This window comes from Saccopteryx leptura, chromosome X (assembly GCF_036850995.1).
Source record: "Saccopteryx leptura isolate mSacLep1 chromosome X, mSacLep1_pri_phased_curated, whole genome shotgun sequence".
Lineage (NCBI taxonomy): Eukaryota > Metazoa > Chordata > Mammalia > Chiroptera > Emballonuridae > Saccopteryx > Saccopteryx leptura.
The window spans coordinates 83,060,741-83,081,531 of NC_089516.1; the positions used below are offsets into that span (position 1 = coordinate 83,060,741).

At 37.1% G+C, this 20,791-nt stretch overlaps 1 protein-coding gene across 1 annotated transcript in view; it reads left to right on the plus strand.

Annotated features, from left to right (window-relative positions):
• The window catches only part of PCDH19 (protocadherin 19), a 91,662-nt gene that overhangs the window by 51,607 nt on the left and 19,264 nt on the right, over window positions 1-20,791 (plus strand). Inside the window, exon 2 of the mRNA XM_066356561.1 lies at window positions 9,193-9,365. Coding sequence (XP_066212658.1) covers window positions 9,193-9,365 — 173 coding nt within the window. The remainder of the gene's footprint in view (window positions 1-9,192; window positions 9,366-20,791) is intronic.

A 20,791-nucleotide genomic window follows, 5' to 3' on the forward strand; every position in this document is an offset into this window, starting at 1 on the left:
TCTAGGCCTATTACTTCAGAATCTGTTGGGATGGGACCTTAGCAACAGCATTTTAACAACAAAGACACCTCCTCCCAAATTTCCTAGCTGATTCTAATGTGCATTTGGGGGTGAGAACTACTGGCTTAAGACATACAAAATATTCATTTAAAACGATTATTTCTGCCTGGCCTGTGGTAGCATAGCGGATAAAGTGTCAACCTGGAATCCCAAAGTTGCCAGTTTGAAACCCTGGGCTTGCTAGGCCAAGGCGCCTACGTGAAGCAACTACTACAAGTTGATGCTTCCCACTTCTCTCCCCCTTCCCTCTCTCCTCTCTCTAAAAATCAATAAAAAAAATTAAAAGATTATTTCCTTCTTTCTGGTGGTCTGAGTATCATTCTTTGTTTCATCTGAAGTGTAAAAGAAATTTATTCTTTCAAGGCACAGGAATTGGGTTTGAACACCCACCGTAAATCAGTGTGAGCAAGAACACTTGATGTAAGTAACACAGACCCATAATAGGCCATGTTATTTATATATTCCCTGAAGAGGTTGCAGGGTCAGTAGCCAGGCCTATTCTAGGGGATACTTGTGTCAAGTTCATCTTGGTCTGCAAGTGAGAAATGCACCATAGAATCCCAGAGCCCTAGAGAGATAGCAGGCATCCCTCAGGCTGTTGCCCAACTATGCCTTAGTTTCTGATTCATTCATTGCTTCCTGCCCAACAGAGAGATTTCCCTTATATTAGACAGTTTGGCTCTTTCCATGAATCATTCGTATAACTTTTTAATCTTTTTTTTTTTCTGCATTGCAGATTGAAAGCTTTTCTTTTGACTCCAGCTATGTGAGCAGACGAGCCTATTTAATGAGAAGGTATGTTGGTTTGATTGCCTGTTTTTACAACTAAGTTTGATTTAATATAAAAAGCAAAAGAGATTAAGTTTTTTAAGGGTGCCTTTTTCCGATTTTAAAATGAATACCCATCTGCTTATGGGAGGGTATTTAAAAAGTTCAGAAAAGCATGAAAAGCTAAATAAAAATCACTGGCACCCTGGCCAGGTGGTGGGTCATGGTTCAGTTTCGGTCAGGGCACGTAGGAGAAGTGATCAGTGAGCACACAACTAAATGGGACAACTAAGTGGAATGAAGAGCTGATTTTCAATCTCTCTCTCTCTCTCTCTCTCTCTCTCTCTTTCTCTTTCTCTCTTTCTTTCTCTCTTTCTCTTTCTTTCCCCACCTCTCCCCCCTCAAATAAATGGAAAAATTGTAAAAATCACTGGCAATTCTACTACCCCAAAATAAACACTTTTGGCATTTTATCATATTTCTTTACATTTAAATGCATACTTAACACAAATTAAAAGATAAAATTGGCATCATTATAAAATACAGTTTGATGTGATGATTTAGAAATCTTATAATATTAGAGAACAGATACTTTGAAAATCATGTCAAAATTCTGGTTGGTCTTCACTTTAAATAAAGAGGTATTAAACATTTTCTCTTGTGGAACTTTAGTTAACTTCAAGATTATTGTTAGTTATTTTGACAATTTTGAAATTATTTTGAAGATATCTTGATGACAAATAAACTAATTCATTATCTTTAAAACACTTTGTAGATAAGAAAGGGAAAGAAAAGAGCTTTGTCTGATTCAATGCTTTTAAAATATTTGGAAGTGTTTTAAATGAAGGATTCAAAGTTGAGATTTGTGTGGTTGTTAGTCAAAACTCAGTTATTCAGAAGCCACACATAAGTGAATACAGAGATAATTACTACCAAAGAAGATTCCATCTGGTGTAGTGGGCACCAAGGTGCCCAATGGGAGCAAAACAAGGGGTTCAGGAAAACCTATAAGGAGGGAGAACTAAGCAAAGTAAGAACTTGTGTAGAAAAACCAGTACAGACCATGCAAATATCCTCTTTGATGGTCCAGTGGTTTACTCTGAAGATAAAAGTGAACTCTGAAAGTGTTTTTAAAATAATAGAAATGAAATACAGGCACAAGCAGGGTATGTTAGAACTGCAGTAGAGAAAACCTGAAAATTCTGTTATTTCGCTGGTTCTAACCCCATAAATTTATATCACCAGAGGAGTAGAATTTGAGAAATAAACCAGCTTGTTGTACAAACAATTTTAATTCATACTTAGTTTGTTTCTCAGTGCTGTAGTACCCCGTGAAAACATGCTAGGTTTACCTTATTGGTTTGAAATCACTTGTTACCTTAAGTGATAATCATTAATATCTGAAAACCAGTATCTCAAGATTACTATCCTAGCACAGCTTGATAGCTTGGATGTTTTTCTTTCTTGTTTTTTCTTTTTTTTTTTTTTTTGAGAGGGTAGGAGGAATTTATTCTTGGCCCACAGAATAAAAAACAACAACATAAAAAGAGGAATTCAAAATTATCTGGCTAATTTGTTTTAGAGGAAAAAAAATAACACCTTCTTTTTGTACACTGATTAATTTTGCAGCAGAAATTTGCTTTGTTTTCTGCTTCACAACTGTTATTTCAAAGGTTCTTTTCTTCACCCTGGGTTTTCTTTATTTATTTTCAATTAAAGTTTATATTAAATATTATTTTGTACTAGTTTTAGGTGGATAGCGTAGGGACTAAACAATCATATACTTTACAAAGTGATCCCACTGATATTTCCAGTGAGGACTATGTAATCGAGTACAGTTTTGTAGTTACATAATAGTTACAAGGATGTAAAATAATGCTCTTTCTTTTTAAACTTCTGGTAAAGACACAGTCTTGCCTTATTCTCACAGGTCCTTTAGGCTAGCTCTGGGTGCCTGGGAATTCTATGACCAGGTTAAACTGCTAGCATATGCCTGATTTTCATATCATAGTAGAGAGCTAAGACTCCTGGGGACCCTCACCATCTTAAGTCATTCAGACTTAAGTCTGAATATCCAAAGTACATACAAGGCAGGCTGACGAGATGAAAACTTATGATTAAACATTTTGCTTTAGGGACACAAATATTTCCACAGCAGCTTTGGGACTCACTAGGAACATCTAATTTTGATTGATTACTTTATATATTTTTGTTTACATATACATACACATAAAAGACACAAGCTAGACTTACTGGGCTTCCAGTGGAAATGTCTCCTGATGTTGTCTGAAATAAAAGATAGTAGTTTTTTTATTTTTATTGCAGACCAAGTTGATTAAGAGGAAATATCTGAAAGCTCAAGAATACATGCATTTTTGCCAAATTCTGTTTCTGGAATTTGATGGCTTCAAAAAACCACAAAGGCCTTGGAACTGATAGGATCAATTGAGTTTAGACAAAGCACAATACCACAATACCTGCAAATATACAGAAATCTTGTGTGCTATGCTTTTCTGGCGACTAAAAATTTTAAATAAAAAATGTGTGGAATTGTTAAAAGGGAGTGCTATCACCAGATGATAAAACTCTGCAAACCACGTTTAAATAGCTCACAGCAAAGTTTGAAAGGGGTCTTGCCCTATGTAGTTTCTTGAGTACCCATTTTTAAAAGAATGAGTTAATTATTTTATTATTTTAAAAGAAATAACAGCATCATAAAACCAAAATTGAAGTTGAAAGATTTTATCTCTAGTATTATTCAAAAAAAATTTTTAATTTAGAAAATTAAATTTCACAGGGTGACATTGATGAGGATCCATTTACATGCCTTGACAAAGCACCTGGCCTAGAAATTGTGAATCTGATTATCAGTTTTAATTTTACAATCAAGTCCCTGTTTCTTTGAGTGCTAATCCAATTTCAGGTCAACTTTGAAAACTCCTTTCCTATCCATTTTCTCTTCCTCTATTCACTTTCTACTCATCCAAGGATTCTTCTTGGGGCTTTGGTTGGCATTCTCCAGCAGTTGTTAACTAGTTTGGTCAGACTGCTTACATGCAGGCTTATTTTTCTCTCCCACATATACCTCAGTTAAAACAACAGAAATCCAGAGGGCAAGTATTGCTTCTAGAACAAATCAAGGTTGAGTAGGGTTAAGAGTGAATCCAGAAAAGAAAAAAGACGATATATGGCACGTTGCACATAATGATATGCACAGAGGAATCTAGCGCTATATTTCTTTATTTTTCCCCCCAAGAATGTTAGTTACAAACTGCAGATGTACCCAAGGCTTATATTAGAATCTCAGATTAAGAAGCCAAGACAGTTCAGGATTTTTTTCTTTCTGGATGGACTTCCTTCCTGCTATGTTTGTTTCCTTGCTATCTTCTCAGAGCAAGGAAAGCCAACAGTGGTACTTTGCCCCTGCTGCACCACTTCCTTTCTCCATGCCTGCTTTCGGTGCTGCTGTCTGATATCCACTCCTGCAGTGTTTTTGGAGCAATATCAAGCAGAGCATGAGGCTGTAGTTCAAAGAAAGTAACACAGAAAATGCACAATGTACTGAAGCAGTGTGGAAAGAAAAATGAGCACTGGCTTCTAAACCATGCATAGTGATTTCCTTTTCTACCCAAATTGTCTTGGGGGTTTGCAGCACCTGGTATAGTGCCTTGCCTATAAAAAAGTGCTGGTACATGCTTATTGAATAAACACATGAAGAAATGGAAGAAAACCTCAGCATTTTTCATTGAAAACTAGCACTAAACTTTCCTTCAAGCCAGCAATTTCTGATCTTTAATGTGCATTAGAATCGCTTGGGAGGCTTGTTAAATGTAAAGTTTCTAGCTCTTTTCTTAGAGGATCTCCAGTATTCACAGGCTCTCAAAGTACAGTTGGTCCAGGAACCACTCTGGGATGCTCCTAATGTTTTTTTTTTTTTTTTTTTTTTTTGTATTTTTCTGAAGCTGGAAACGGGGAGAGACAGTCAGACAGACTCCCGCATGTGCCCGACCGGGATCCACCTGGCACGCCCACCAGGGGCAACGCTCTGCCCACCAGGGGGCGATGCTCTGCCCCTCCAGGGCGTCGCTCTGTTGCGACCAGAGCCACTCTAGCGCCTGGGGCAGAGGCCAAGGAGCCATCCCCAGTGCCCGGGCCATCTTTGCTCCAATGGAGCCTTGGCTGCAGGAGGGAAAGAGAGAGACAGAGAGGAAGGAGGGGGTGGGGGTGGAGAAGCAAATGGGCGCTTCTCCTATGTGCCCTGTCCGGGAATTGAACCCGGGTCCCCCGCACGCCAGGCTGACGCTCTACCGCTGAGCCAACCGGTCAGGGCCTCCCAATGCTTTTTAAATATAGTTACACTACTTTATTTTTTTCTCTTTCACTTTCATTCCCTTCTAATTTTTAGTCTCATATGGCATTCCCTGGGTATGTGATGTCACCTACCAGAAAGATGTGACCTGTTTCCTTTCAGATTGTTCTGCCTTTTGGCAATACTTTTAATATTTTAAGGAATTGCATTGTTTATTCATCAAACATTTTCTGAGTAACTATTATGTGCAGAATCTTGTTTTGGGTGTTTTCAAACAAATCTGTCCCTCTTTTGACCAACCAGAGCAGTAAGTAATAGAAACATTCACATTTACAATACCATTACAAACAGATACCCCTAATTTATTGTCCCACAAAAGTTTGTTCACAAGTCTTTTATTTCCCAAAGGGTACACAAGTACTAAAGCAAATGAAATCAGCATTTTTTAATGTCTGGCATAAATTATTATTTGTTTTGGGTGAGTAGCCATTTGCCAGGCTATTTTACAATTTGCAGCATCTTGTTAACTGGACCTTAAACTGCCTTACATAAATCCATTCATTAAGCTACTAAGTGTCCTTACAAGATCAGAATAAGTGGTACTTACTTTGTCAGATGGGCAGACTGATTCTTTAAAGAGTTAGTTATTCCAAGGTTTGGGGGAGAGGAATATACCCTTTTGTTTTTCCTTTCGAGAGGCATTACTTGTTATGCTCACACTACCAGTCCCTTAGTTCCTAGTGGTCAACTACTTACTATTTTATTATTTCTCTGTCTCTATCTATAACTCCAAAGCCCTGAGGTGGTTTATAATATTCAGATGAATATAAACAAGAATAATCAAATTTTACAAAGGCAGATCCAAAACCAATTAGGAGGAGCTACATCCCTGTCATCCAACTCACTGCAAATAAACATTGAATTTACCTTGAATTTTTGGGGAAGTCAAGAAAAAATGATAAGTGTAACAGAGCATATAGTTTCACTTTTCAATAAAGAAAGGGTATACACTTGACAGAAGAATATTTTTCCTGTTTCAGAATTTTGGAAAAAAATGAACATAGTGGACAAAATTTGACTATAGTTTATGGAAGATATAGAAACATCCTTCAAATACATTTTTCTATATCAATCCTATAAAACGACTATGGGCATAATATTACATTGTAGCTCAATGAAAACATTGCCATATGGAGTAATGATTGTAGTAAGTAACTTTCATGAACAGTATTTCATCAAGTCCTCAAAATAGCCTTGTGAAAGAGATTTTAGCAAATGCATTTATAGACAAGGAAATTGAGGCTTCAAGACATTAGATATCAGGCCCAGGTTCCCACAGATGAAGTTATAGACTATGGCTTATAATGACTCCAAGTTCAGTGCTCTTTTCACTAGTCTGGAAATCTAACAGGTCACAGGAACAGTTGTTCTCCCCTGGGGGTCATTTGGCACTATCTAGAGACATTTTTGTTTGCAGCTTCTGGGAGGGGCACATAGTGGGTAAAGGCCAGTGATGCTGCAAAAATGTCAATAGTGCTGAGGCTGTGAAACTTTATTCTAAAGGATGGTTAATTGCATTGTCCTTAGACTATATATCCCTCACCATCATATATCTTAAGCAAGTGTTGGCAGCTGCTGAAATGCAGTAATTTCAGGGTTGAAATCTCTGGCTTAAAGTAACAATTCTGTGTTGTGGTTTAAAGAAACTTTCATATGCTTCAGATACCATTGATGCAGGTCAAAAAATTAGTATTTCTTATAAAAGTGGAGAAGCTAGTAATATCACCCAGACAAGTAATTTCCTTTCTCCCATGGTATGGGAGTGCATGTGGGCAGGATCATTTTTTTTCTTGAAAACAACAACAAACTTTGAATCTGTTCAAGCAGTGGGATAAGTACATATTTATAAGAAGCTCCCAAATCTGTGCCATAAAGCCAGAAATGATGGCCACATTTAAAACATGTATCTCAAATTGGTCTTCTTAACCATTAAAGAGTTATAGAATGATTGGTTTTTGGCTAGAATTGCATCCTGTTGCCCCCTAGAACTGAATAGCTGCATGACATAATTGGAAGGAACTGAGCAAGTTGCCATTTTGAGTGAATTTATTTTTAATACAATTAATGATCAGTTATCTTTTCTGAAAATAATTAGCAAACAGGACAACATTTCACTCGCTTGCTCTTCATTTTTCTTATAATTATGACTTTCCAGTTACTACCCTTTAGATCTTTTCATATTCAGGGCAGCAGGCACTCTATATCTAGGTTGATCATATATTAAAATTTTCTGTGATTTCTTTTAACCAAGTGTGGAGAATGACAATATATCGATTGTATTCATGGCATACCTCTTCATCATATGTATTGAGTGTTTTTATCAAAACCTCAAAGAGCCAGGCTTGTGGATGTTCGAGGTTGAGCAGATCAAGAGAGTCTGCAGTGTCATCTCCACAGGGCTTCTCTTTCAGAGGTACTGTAGGTCTGTTGGGACTTGTCCTAGTTCACATGCGTGCCACCCTCCCTTGATAAGACAACAGCACCTTTTCTTGAATTTGCCTTTGCTGCCTTCTCACTGACTAGGGAATGGATTCCCCATTCCCTAGGTGTTTTAGATGCATAATTTATGGTCCATGGTGTAGCACAGCTGCAGATTCTGTCAGGACACACGGTATTAGAAATAGGTGGGGCCTCTATGGATATACATTATGTATTGTTGTTTAGTTCATGAGAAATGGTGTGAGGTTTTTGAAGAGTATACTTAGTGCATTGTATGGTAGATTGATTGAATAAATGCAAGAAAAATTTACCCACAAACTCTTGAACTGAAGGTTTCCTAGCTTTTAGAATAATTACACCCATAGTTTTATTGGAGCCCACTTTCTAGTTCAACTTGTTCTCTTACCTTCCATGCACCAAAGCTCTCCTCTTCTCAGTTCCTGCCTCTCTTCTTTTTCTTTGAATCTGTCCCTCTTTCTTTCTCCATTAAAACTGACCTAAGTTCTCCGATTCTGATAATCCTTTCCATTTTAATTACGTTATCTCAAATAGTGCCACTTCCATTTTTTCAGTTGATTAGTAGACATTTTTGGAGAGGCAGTATACATAGTCGTTAAGGGTTCAGGCTCTGGAGCTAGACTACCCGGGTTTGATTATAGATCTGCTAAATTTCTATAGGATATGTGACTTTGCACAAGTTATTTAACTTCCATGTGCTTTTGTTTTTTCACCTGTAAATGGGAATATCTATTAACATATTTTCTCTTATAGAGTTGTGGTGATTAAAAAAGTTAATTCAGCCTGACCAGGCGGTGGCACAGTGGATAGAACGTCGGCCTAGTATGCTGAGGACCCAGATTTGAAATCCCAAGGTTGCCAGCTTGAGCGCGGGCTCACCAGCTTGAGCACAGGGTCGCTGGCTTGAGTGTGGGATCATAGACATGACCCCATGGTTGCTGGCTTGAGCCCAACGTCGCTGGCTTGAGAAAGGGGTCACTGGCTCAGCTGGAACCCCCAATCAAGGCACATATGAGAAGCAATCAGTGAACAACTAAGATGCTGCAACGAAGAATCGATCCTTCTCATCTCTTTCTCTTTCTGTCTGTCTGTCCCTGTCTGTCTGTCTGTTTCTCTCTCTCTTGTTAAAAAAAAAGTTAATTCATGTCAAGTGCTTAGAACAGTGTCTGATGCATGGTAATCCCTCAGTAAACATTGGCTATTATTATTTTACTTTGACTTTTTAATAGGAAAACAACTAAAGTAATTATATTGTTTGCAGGTGGTTGTTTCAGATTTGCAGCTTCTTCCGCCTTTTCTGTAGTAATGCATTGAAGATAAGTGAATGGAAGTATTAGCTGCATCAGCATCCATGAGTGGGAACCTCCCTGCTAATTTAAAGTTCCATTGTCTTTAACCCAAAATTTCTCTCCCTCTTACCCTGTTGGGAAATCCATTTACTTTTGGCTTTACCCAAGAGCTAACATCATCCTGGCTCTGAAAGATTTAAAAAATCATGCCTATTGCAGTTGTAAATTATCATTCTTTCTTTAACCCAGCAATTCCACCTTCAAGGACATAGAGGCCAACAGCCAAAGAGATAGTGGACACGAGGGGAGCGACCAGACTGACAGCGAGCATGACATCCAGCGGGGCCTGTATTGTGAAACTGCTATCGACGATGTGCTGAACACCAGTGTGATCTCCATGGGTTCTCAGATGCCTGACCATGGTAAGGGCTGCTTGTGGAAACTGCAAGCATAGATTCCAAAGAAACCAAAATGCTTGTAGGAGTACTCTACCACTTTACTATACTGAGTGTGCTGTTGAAGTGTACACTGTGCTCATGGCCCAGCAGCTACTACAGGGTTTTCAGATGTCCTGATACATGACCAGATCCTTCTTTATCTTTCCTGGATGAGTCTTCTGGGATGGTATAATATTCAGACATTTTAAAAGCTGACCAGATATATAAAATAATAAATTCTCTAATAACTGCATTGAGCACATTGGAAATGAGCAGATGCTTTCTCACGAGAAATGTCCCTTTTGATTTAGTACATGAATTTAACTGAACAATCAAGTTGCATAAAACCCAGCACTAATGAGACTAAAGGAGTGGATTTTATTTCCAAATTGGGCTTTGTCTAGAGAGAGACCCTGTTCTCTGACCACAGATTCCATACATTTTACTGAGGAGGGAAAGTGCTAGACTTCCTATTATGTTTATGGCACTGCTTTGCCAGATCTCTTTGATTACCACACAAATCCATGCCATTGGTTATAGGAAATAACAGGGCATAGTTGACTCAGTATAACATCTGGTATATGTGAAAAACACTTCAAAGTACATATCAGGAGTAGCATTCTCATGTTATGAAGAAGAGTCTATTTTTGTGAACTCAGCCACACATGCTTTAGCAAGAGGAGGTATTTAAGACTCTTTTAGGCATAAACCAGAGTAGGGGAGGGGGCAGCATTAGCAGAATTCAGCTAAGGCAGAATGTTCAGATGGACTTGGGCACAAATGTCATTTTCAATGTTTTACTGCTGCAAACATGCTAGGCGAACAGCCTGTCTTTTTCAATTAAGAGCTATGAATCAGCTTGGTGTTTAGGTTCAGTGAAGCTTCAGAATGCTTGACTATGTCTTGAGAGAAGCTAGACGCAAGCTCAGCTGGAAACCCCTCTGCTAAAAGACTTAAAGATGAGAAAACAAAATATGGTGATTATGTGCTTATCTTCAGCTGTTTCATTTCACTGTAAACATCATTAAATGCTTTTGTTCTGGTCTTGTAAATGAATCCAAAGGGAAAAAAATGCACAATCCACGAAACAAAATATTTTCTATGGAAAAAAATATTAGTCATTGTAGATTTTATTAAATTGTCTAATCCATTCCTCCCCAGTAGATCCAAGTGTCAAGGTCTATAATATAGACAGGTCACTACTGATTGTGCACTGCTGCCTTCCCTAATCAGTGAGTGGTGATATCAGCAGAGATAATATACTTTCTGGGCAACCTTACTAAGACTAAAGTTAAAAAAAAATCACATAACTGAAAAAGAGACAATTTAATTCTCAGCGAATTAGCAGTGTGCCACAGGACACAGACTGATATGTATCATTTACTGGTCTTGTGTCTCAAAGAAATGCTATTTCATTTATATCAGAAAGGGTTTTAGTTAGATGCTCTCTAAAATAAAATGACTCTAGGGAAGGAAATAGTCATAATTGATTCTCACTTTATGCCTGGCTAGAACATCTGCTTTAATTTCTTGTCACATTTGTCTAGGAAAACAATATCAGTGGACTGCAGTTAATTTTTCCTGAGGGAGTGTTCCTTACCAATGGGATGTATATATAATGTGTAGATTGTATAATAATGAGAGTATTCTAAAGTAAATGTGTGACATTATCTCAAGACTTCCACATAAAAGATAATGATTATCCATACACATGCATTTTTTTCTGTTTCATTTTGGCAACACTTTCACATTTTTTTCTTAATATTCTATTTTTATATATGTATCTTCAATGTTTGCATTATTCCAACAGTGGCTAAACTTTGAATCAACCCCTGGATTTGTTCTTTTTAATTTGATTGAATCATTAAAGTTCAGGCACAAAGGAAATTTAGGTCTTGCCTATATCTCAGGTTCTTCCTTATTGCTCAGTACTTCTGAGCTTTCCATAATGATACTTAATTGTTGTATCTCAGGTTAACCCTGGCTAGCTACCTAAACTGTGTCACCAATTTTCTTGAGTTGATTATTTCTACCTCAAATAACAGCAACAATTTCAACAATTGACATTTTTTAGCATTTTACTATCTCAAACCTGGATTCACATAATAATTTTTTTTATCATAAGGCACGGTGGTTGAAAGGCAATCACTGAATTAATTTACCATGCATGCCTGATCTTGTAACAATTCAAACTAGAATAGTTTTAGTTAGATTCAATCTAGGGCAATACGCTATTGTAGTTTCTGAGGACTACCCGTTTAGAAAGTTAAGGAGGAAAAATTAAATCTCCTCTAGACTTTTCCTAGAGGAAAAAAAATAGTTCCAAGTCTTTTTGGTTCATTGATTCTGTGATGGGCATCTCAAACCCAAATGCCCTGAAATTCTGGGAGTTTCAGCGGTGAGATACTCTTAAGATATGAGTAGATGTCTCTGAAGAAGAGCAAAGGTTGCAACGACTTTGTCAGACTAACTTTGATCCTGATGTTATTTCTTCTGGCTCTGTCAGAACTACTCCAAAGTTGGGCCTAATATACCCAATAGAGTGTACGTTACATCTTTGTTTTGGGGAGTTTGGCTCACCTAGGATTGCATGTCTGTAGCTCTCTCTGTGATGTTTCTAAGTTAGATATTAGCACAGCATCCTTCTTTGCACATATGTGGACACATGATTGATAGAGAATCTTAGGATTTTCAAAATAAAGATAATTTTCTGCATCTGTTGATTTTTTCCTTGAGCAGGAACAGGTTGTTCAATGAGCTAATATTGTGTTCCTAGTATTTGAGGAAAAGGTACAAACTCTGTCTGCTCTAGCTTTCTGAGACATCTGGGCCCAGTGATTCTTCACACTGCCAAAAGATTCTATGGGCTTTGTTCTTACAACTTTACTATAGTAAAAGAATGTTCTGCGTGAATGTCAAGGGTGCTTTGTGACTCTTAAAACAAAAGCTTAAATTCTTTAATTTTCAGCACTCTTCTTTGAGAACACATTTCTAGGGTTGGGAACCTAGAATCTCCATATTCAACCAAGCAATGAGAATGGGTGGAAGGCTTTTGCACTAAAAGGGCAAGAGTTAGGGGTTTAGCCACTTGACTTTGGATTGCATTTTGATTGCTTCCACCAAACACATCCATGACCTGGGTCAGGAATCCATGCTTTCTGGATTATTATAAATCCTGGTATTATTCTCTACATGCCTAAAACCAGGTCAGTGGGCTGATGAACTGGTTGAACTGGGATTCCTGGTTGCCAGGTGATTACATTACAAATTCATTTATCATTTGTAGTTTGAATTAATACATTTCAGCTTGTCCTTATTACCATAGTTCTTGTTCCCAGAAAAGAGGGTGATGGGAAATTCTTTATCCTATACTTTCTGCTGGTATATGACACTTTTTGGAATGCTATTTCTTTGCAGTTTTCAGAGTGCCTTGAAAACAAGTAATGTTGTCACTCAGCAGATTTTATCACCTGGTTTAGTTTCTGAGGTGATTTGATGCTGAGTTTGGGAGTCACATTCAAGTATTTTAACCAATGCTTTCCTTCCCTAAATTCAAGTGATTTGTTAAAATGACTACCTTCAGACAGGGACGATAATTTCTGCAATCTCTAACAAGAGTAACTGACAAGTAGGGCAGTCATGGGTTTGTTGCACAAGTGGGGGTATCACTGGGCTTGAATCTCTTCCTATCAGGGTTATAATGCACCTGACTTGGAGTTCACTACAACACTGAATTGGTGTCCTTATCATGCTAATTGATACCAAATGGGAGCAATATACAGAATTTTGCAATAACATGTATCTGCTTTTGACATCCAAATACACCCAAATGCAATATAATGATTACTTTATTTCTGGAAGTGTAGGTTCTACTGCATTTTACTAACTTGTTTATTTGCTAGTTTCACCACCTGAATATCATTTAACATGTTTGTTGTGTAAAACAGATTTAAAGAACTTGATCTGTGCCTAAAGCAACTGCTGTTACAAATTAGCCATGAAAATGTTCTGTAGGCTGCATACTATGCATATTCTAGTTTCAACCACAGGTGTATTAAGATACTTACACTTTTAACACCATACCAATAATGTGTAATTTCATTTCCTATAGTCTTTTAATGAAATTATAATTCAGTGACTGAACATCCCTTCTTTATCCTTTTACTTATTTCCCGACTCATCTCTCACCTTACTAAATTTCCAAACACTCATTTCAATTAGTCTCTTGGCAAAATAGGGAGTTCTCAATGGAGAAGATTTTGTGACATTGCAAAGCAGTATGCTGCTGCTTTCCAGAAATGGTAGCATGGACCGGATGTTCTTAGAGTAATTGAAAATTTCATTTTATCAGATTAGCATTTGCTGTCAAAACGGTTTTATCTTTACTTCAACAAGGAGGTTGATTAGATCCCCCTGGACCTGAATTAGCATCTTTGAGGCTAGTTATACTGTTTTGCAATTCATGCGGTTATTTTTCCCCTGGTTTTCCTCATATAGAATCTTTTGAAATGTCCTCAGCCTCTTGTAAATATACCAAGTGAAATGTTTAATTATTTGAAGACAGGAATGTATCTATGTGTATATTTATATATCTATATATCTATATGAGTGACTTTCAACTTTTTTTAATCTTGCATCATGTATACAGTATTCTAATACCAGACAGGAATAATCAATATTCAAATATCTATCTTTCTCTTGTTCAACATTATTTTTATTTTTATTTATTTATTTATTTTTCGTATTTTTCTGAAGCTGGAAACGGGGAGAGACAGTCAGACAGACTCCCGCATGCGCCCGCCCGACCGGGATCCACCCGGCACGACCACCGGGGGCGACGCTCTGCCCACCAGGGGGCGATGCTCTGCCCCTCCGGGGCGTCACTCTGCCGTGACCAGAGCCACTCTAGCGCCTGGGGCAGAGGCCAAGGAGCCATCCTCAGCACCCAGGCCATCCTTGCTCCAATGGAGCCTTAGCTGCGGGAGGGGAAGAGAGAGACAGAGAGGAAGGAGGGGGTGGGGGTAAAGAAGCAAATGGGCGCCTCTCCTATGTGCCCTGGCCGGGAATCGAACCCGAGTCCTCCGCACGCCAGGCCGACGCTCTACCGCTGAGCCAACTGGCCAGGGCCAACATTATTTTTAAATGCCCACTATGTGTCTGGCTCTAGGAATTAAATGTGTCAACTACTGCTGTTTTTGACTGTGAATGTTAGCATCTTTTTGGTTTTGCTTATCTGAGGTTTACTGAGGTGATTATGTTCAACTCGATGAGATGAATAATTTTGATTTTAGATGTCATTATAAGAATAGAGCTTGAGACTATTAAAAACCTAATTAATATTGTGCCAATAAAGCAAAAGAAAGAAGACTGTTAGAATCAAGACTTTATTTTTATTAAGAGTATCAGGAAAGATTCTTCCTTGATTTGTTCTAATTTGAACAATGGTAAATGGTTTCTTTTTAAATCTGTCTGCTTTGAAGTTGAACTTCCTGTTCACTTTTACTTAATGTCACCATAAAGTGGTACCTTTAATCTATGACATGCACAGTTACCTTGTTTGTTTAGAGATACTCAGTGGTACTTAGTGCCCAGTCTCCCCTTTCTGCTGCTGTCTAGGACCTTTATTCATTCTCAGTCTTAGCAATGTCTGGGTAGGTGGGAAGAAAGGTGACAGGTGGATTATTTTGTTTATTTCAACTGAACCAGATAATTGGACTTCTTCCAAAGCATTATTTACATTTTATTGGCAAGACAGTGACTAGGTTGTTTTGCATTCTCAAAAAATTCATTGAACTATTGAAATCATTTTATGCTTTGAGTCTTTCAATCTTTTTAACATTATTTCTGACCTAATCATAAGACGTTAAGAGCCATAAATAAACTCTATCAGGATGGGAAACTTGCCACTCAAATATTTATGAAGTATATTTTTTCTGCTCAGCTTCTCTTTAACCCCTTTATTATAAAATAAATATGAAGAATTGAGTCCAGTCATAATTTAAAGAGCAATTTCAAGAACTGAACAATCTTTCATTATTTCTTTATTGTTTAGGTAAAATACTTGTGAGATGGCTTTCCTCTCTTACCATAGATGCTTTTAGTCATCCAGGGTCAGGTTTTTGCCCAGATACTTTTTGGTCAGTATCTTCACCTCCAGCCAAGGAAAGCTAATTTGACATCCACTTTGGAACTATGGCTTTTGACATGGAAGTCTTCAATTTCTCTTCCTATAAGGCTTATCCACAATAAAACTGCAGCCATTGAAAAATCACCAAGCACCAGATTGGAGAAGGCTTGAACCATCAGAAAAACTGCTTTTTAGGGGCTTATGCACAGGCCATGGTAGATAGACAAAACATATTCTTTTGCAACTAGGCAGAATGAAGCCCTATAAGCTAATTATTTTGCCATTATGCAGAATACAAAGAAGTCCTCCCTGGATTGAACTAAAAATATTTTCAATGAGATAATAGTCTCTAGAGTTGTTTTAGAGCAAATCTTTTGCGGCTCGATATTTGTGTACAGGTGACAGAATCAGAAGGGTGTTATGGGATTTTAGGTTTAATGATGGACATTGGACTTCACTCCAAATTATGTGAGTCAAAGATCAACTGTGTAGTTAGGAATATTTACGTGAGATGGTATGTAGCAGAGGTGATTTGAAAGGAACTGAATACAGAAGGGACCAAAGGCATTTATCAGAAAATGAACTCTTAATGGCTGAATTCATTTAAAGTTTTGTCTCATTAAGGTGGGCTCATGAGAAACCCTTTGCCTTTTGATGGCTCCTGGTAATCGGAAATAGTACTTCTATTTCATTATCTTTTATAGTAGTATAGACAACAAACTTGCAAGCTGTTAAATCTGAAGCAATAGGTGACACCATCTTACAGAGAGTTCTTTTTAACCTTAGTAATATCTACTTTAATGGCAAATGAAACTTTTTAGTTTCCTGTCTTGGTTTAAATCTTAGGAAGATTTTAAATTTGATGAAAATTAGAATCTTAAAATATCCAGTTAGTTAAATTAAGCTTTAGTTCTTTCTAGTTCATGGTCTAGTACCTAGACTCTCAATCATGCAGGACGGCAACTGTGACCTGCTTTAACATAAGCATAACTTACCTTGTTTCTTCCCTTTTAAATTGATATCTATAAATAAACACTGCTGTAACCATCTGTAGAAACTTGGTAACCTTAGTTAATTATAGCTAAGAAGCTTCCCATCCATGAGCTTACAAACCCAAATCCAGTCCCAGAGATACTCTTTATAGTTTTTCTCACCTCTAAGCTCATAGAGTCTCTCATTTCTAACCTTAGTTTAGATAAAAATAGATGTTTGACCACTTGTTGTCTTCTCTCCTCTTTTATCCAGTATGGAATTTCCAACCTACATGAACAATAGAATATTTTCCTTTTAATACTTGCAAAAGAGGGAGGAGAGGAATGTTATATGTTCCAAGATATTTAGACTGGTCAAACTGTTCCAAGGCATCACCACCTGCTGTTTTTAATCATTAATGAGACTGTCAGTTGCTCTAATCTGGGAGATGAACCAAAATAATGGTTTTGATTTTATTTTAATTTTAAAACAAGCTTACTGAAAAAGAGTGTTTCCAGCTTGTAAGAGTCACATTGTTGATAAACCAAAGCAAGTCAGTTACAGAAGCTGAACCATCATTCATATGTAAACAGTAACTATTTGAAACTTGCAGAATTATTATTATTATCACTAGCTAAAAATTTTAGTCCTTTTAATTGAAGAAATTATTTTATTCCAGAGACATGCTTCATATATCTGTTTCATTTTATTTTCTGGAAGAAAAACTGATGCACCAAAGTGTTTAAAGAGTATTAATGTCAGAACACAAACGATTGCAAAGTCCAGAGTGAAGCCCCAATCGCAAATTCTTTTGCTTGACACACTGCCCACCAATCTGTTCATATAATTTAGAAGTCTAGTGATTATTTGTAAGTTATCTATACCCTACCAAGTCTGTATTTTTGTACACTGGATGATTTTGATTAGTGGCAAAATGAGAATTGAGAAATACAGTGTTTATTCACAAAGTGTATTTTAAAGACCTGGAGCCAGAACTTAATTTGTATTGACTTAGATGTAATTGTAATTTGTATTGAAACTTAGATGGTTTCATTATACCTCTCGGAGCTTCCCAAACACTTTTAGATTTATAATTGATGTCTACTGAAGGTGCAGGCAAAGAAAACTTTCCTTCTTTGACTACAGAAAACATTACCTTAATGTTGGTCCCTAGTTAACTGTAGGGTAGCTTGTATCCAATCACACTAGCCTGCTAACACCGCAACAGAGCCCTCCTGAATTCAGCTTCTAATCAATCTATGTAGCTAATGAGTCTACAAACAGACTGAACTGCTGGAGCTGGCACCAGGAAACCACCATTATAAACTAACCATCTCTTATTAACCTTTTGGTGTTTCCTTTGAGATGCTAATTAGAGACCCATAAAAGTATCTGCTTTGGATCTTTGGTTTAAAATACAATGTTCAAAGGAACACAATCCACTTTAAAGCTTCGGTTAGTGTGGAGTTTCCCCTTGTGAAGGAAAATGAGTGACTTGATATTTAAGTCAGGTTTGTGTAATTAATCTGTAACATTCTGGTAATTAAAATACCTGCTTCTATAGTTGGTATACTTTACAATATTCTCCAGATTCCAGTGGTACTGAAGTGGGCAGCACATGTTTCTGCCAACATTATATGTTGATGGTCTGAAGGTACTCATTCCCAGGCTGAAGCCTTGTCCGCCATACTGCCTGTCTGCCTTCTGCTTTGGATTAAATTCCTCTTGATTGCCTGAGGGGTTTAGAGGTGTGTTTTTCTTTCATTTTTTTTTCAGGATGATGAGTCTAGTAATGAGGATTAGGGGAAGTCTTCTATGTTTAAGAGCTGTTTAGCTCAAAATGATAGGTTATCAAATGGGCCCACTCAATATTCAAACTATCATATTTACTTGATGAAGATGGTGGAGTAACATTCCTTGGTGCTGTAGTTTTCTATCTCATTCCCTCTTTGATAGTTTTCACACCCAAAAGTAAGTGTTTCATTGAGCAAAGAGTATTTATTGTGAGATAAGCGCTCAAGACATGTTGAATCCATGTCTCATCCTGTGCTTTTGTTTATCCATCTATAGCACCTTTAAGTGTCTCATTTTTTTCTCATTTGTCCTAAATAAAAATTATCTAAAATAAATGGTGTATATGCTCCTAGGGGACATAATCTTTAGATGAGGGATTGGCTATTTATTAAATAAGTGAGCTTTGTTGCAAAGTTAGACATTTTTAAATTTGATTTAGAAAACCAGGGTCAGAATCCAGAAACCTAATATTAATCATCTAAGATCCTTTAGAGATTAAAACACCTATACCAGAAATGTAGGCACAGAACCCAATATTCTACTTGCAACATTTCTGAGAGCCCCTTTGATGTCTTAAATTTCTACTGTCATCAATATAGAATGTTCAAAATCATGAAAAGTTCCTGAAATTATTATGATAAGGAGTGCATATTATATCATTTATTCCTTGCAGCAAACTTGAGAGGGAGACAAGCATAGAATTCCAAAAAGTTAACAGTAGAGTGGCAGCTATTTAAAGTGATACTCGAAGTCAGAATCTTAGCTGATTGAGAAAGTTAGAATGAGGAGTTAAGAGAGAATTGAAATAAGATGCAAATATCTATGGTTGAAACAGGGATTGGCCCGAGTATGAGTGGCATAATCCAGAATTCCTTTACTATGTACTATTTATCTGATCCTCATAAGTCAACCTCAGAATATTTATTAGTCTTTTAGACAGGCAATATCCCATCAATTCAGGGACAATGTTTTTACCCTACTACATTCTCCTGAAGACTGACGTCACTAGTCAGCCTGTAAATCCAAAGGGAAACATAGCATTATAGTGACCAAGAAGACAACTTTTGGAATAAGACAAATCTAAGTACCATCCTAATCTTTGCCACTCAATAGCTATTGACCTAAGTCATATTAGTTATTTTCTTGAACCCTTAATATTCCTAGCAGCCAGATGGGAGTAAAAATAGAAATTATCAAGGTAGTTGTGCGATGATCCAAGTAAAGTACTTGGTGTACTACCTGGCACAAAGTAAGTGCTCAAAAAAGTGCCGTTATTGCAGAGATTCAGTCAGTGAAATACTGACTTTGCATGATTTTGGGGCTACCACCCCACTGTTCAAAGCCTCTTTTCTGCATGCTGCTGTCTATTATCCCTTTAACAGATAGTCAGGCATTTCATTTTACAATTATAGTTCAGATTTCAAGCAGCCCTTGAGAAGAGGGAATGTATTTATTCAAATTCACACTAAGTTGAGAGTGGCTTCTATTAGACTGTTTCTAAGTTTGGAATTTGGTGGTGGTGGTGGTGGGGTTTCCAGAATATTAAACACTAAAGTCTCGGGGCGGGGGGAGAACAACAAATCTCATGAGTTTGCCCAGAGCTATCAATGTACAGAAGAATATTGGATAATTATTTGACTTACTCACTGTGAAATGTCTGGATGTTGAAAAGCTGCTTTCACTATCAAATCATTTTTCAGAATTAGCCTAGACTCTGGTTTGAGTGATTATGGGATATCCACTAAAGGTTCTTGGAAGAGATATCCATATAATCTACATTGTGAAATGCACATATATTTGAGAAGCTGTCGTAAGACAAGCAAAGCTGGACTTCTTTTTTGGTGGCATTGATGCTGCTTTGCTTTCCCTATGTAACAATGTGCACCACCCCAATCTCCAAGGTCCCTATCCATCTTTCCTGCTGTCCCTTCACTGCTCTTAAATGGCTAATGGATAGCAGATAACATTCTGATTCTCCTTTTTGTTTCTACTTCATGCCAGACTTTTATTAAAAAATAAATGAGGAGATATTTTTTTATTTCTAGTTTTCCTCTAAAAAATTCACCCTGCAAAAGATCATTTCTATTCTTTTTTTTCTTCCTTTCTTTTTTTTTTTTTTTGCCTATGGGCTGAAAAATGCTCAACTTCCAACTGCAAAGTCTTATCTCTTCGTCATATTAATAAGCTTACAGCAGGTCCATGGGGACAGTGTTATCTGAGTAATGATGTGAATTTATGTTCCTTTGGATTTCTGTCTCTTTTTGTAGTGGAAGAAATGAATTTGTTAATGATAGAAAAAACTCAACCGAAGCCTTTTATAAAATCCTCTTTATATAAATGTCAAGAGAGAGCCACTCAAATCCATAGTTGATAAATGAAATTTCTTTTTTTTTATCCTGGTCTTGCTTAGAGCTGTTTGTCTTATATTAATATAAGTCAGCTGTCTCATCTTCACTGGGTATAGTGTGTTGAATTTAGTGAGCAAGCTGTGGTTTTGTGGCATAAAATACTTTGGCTT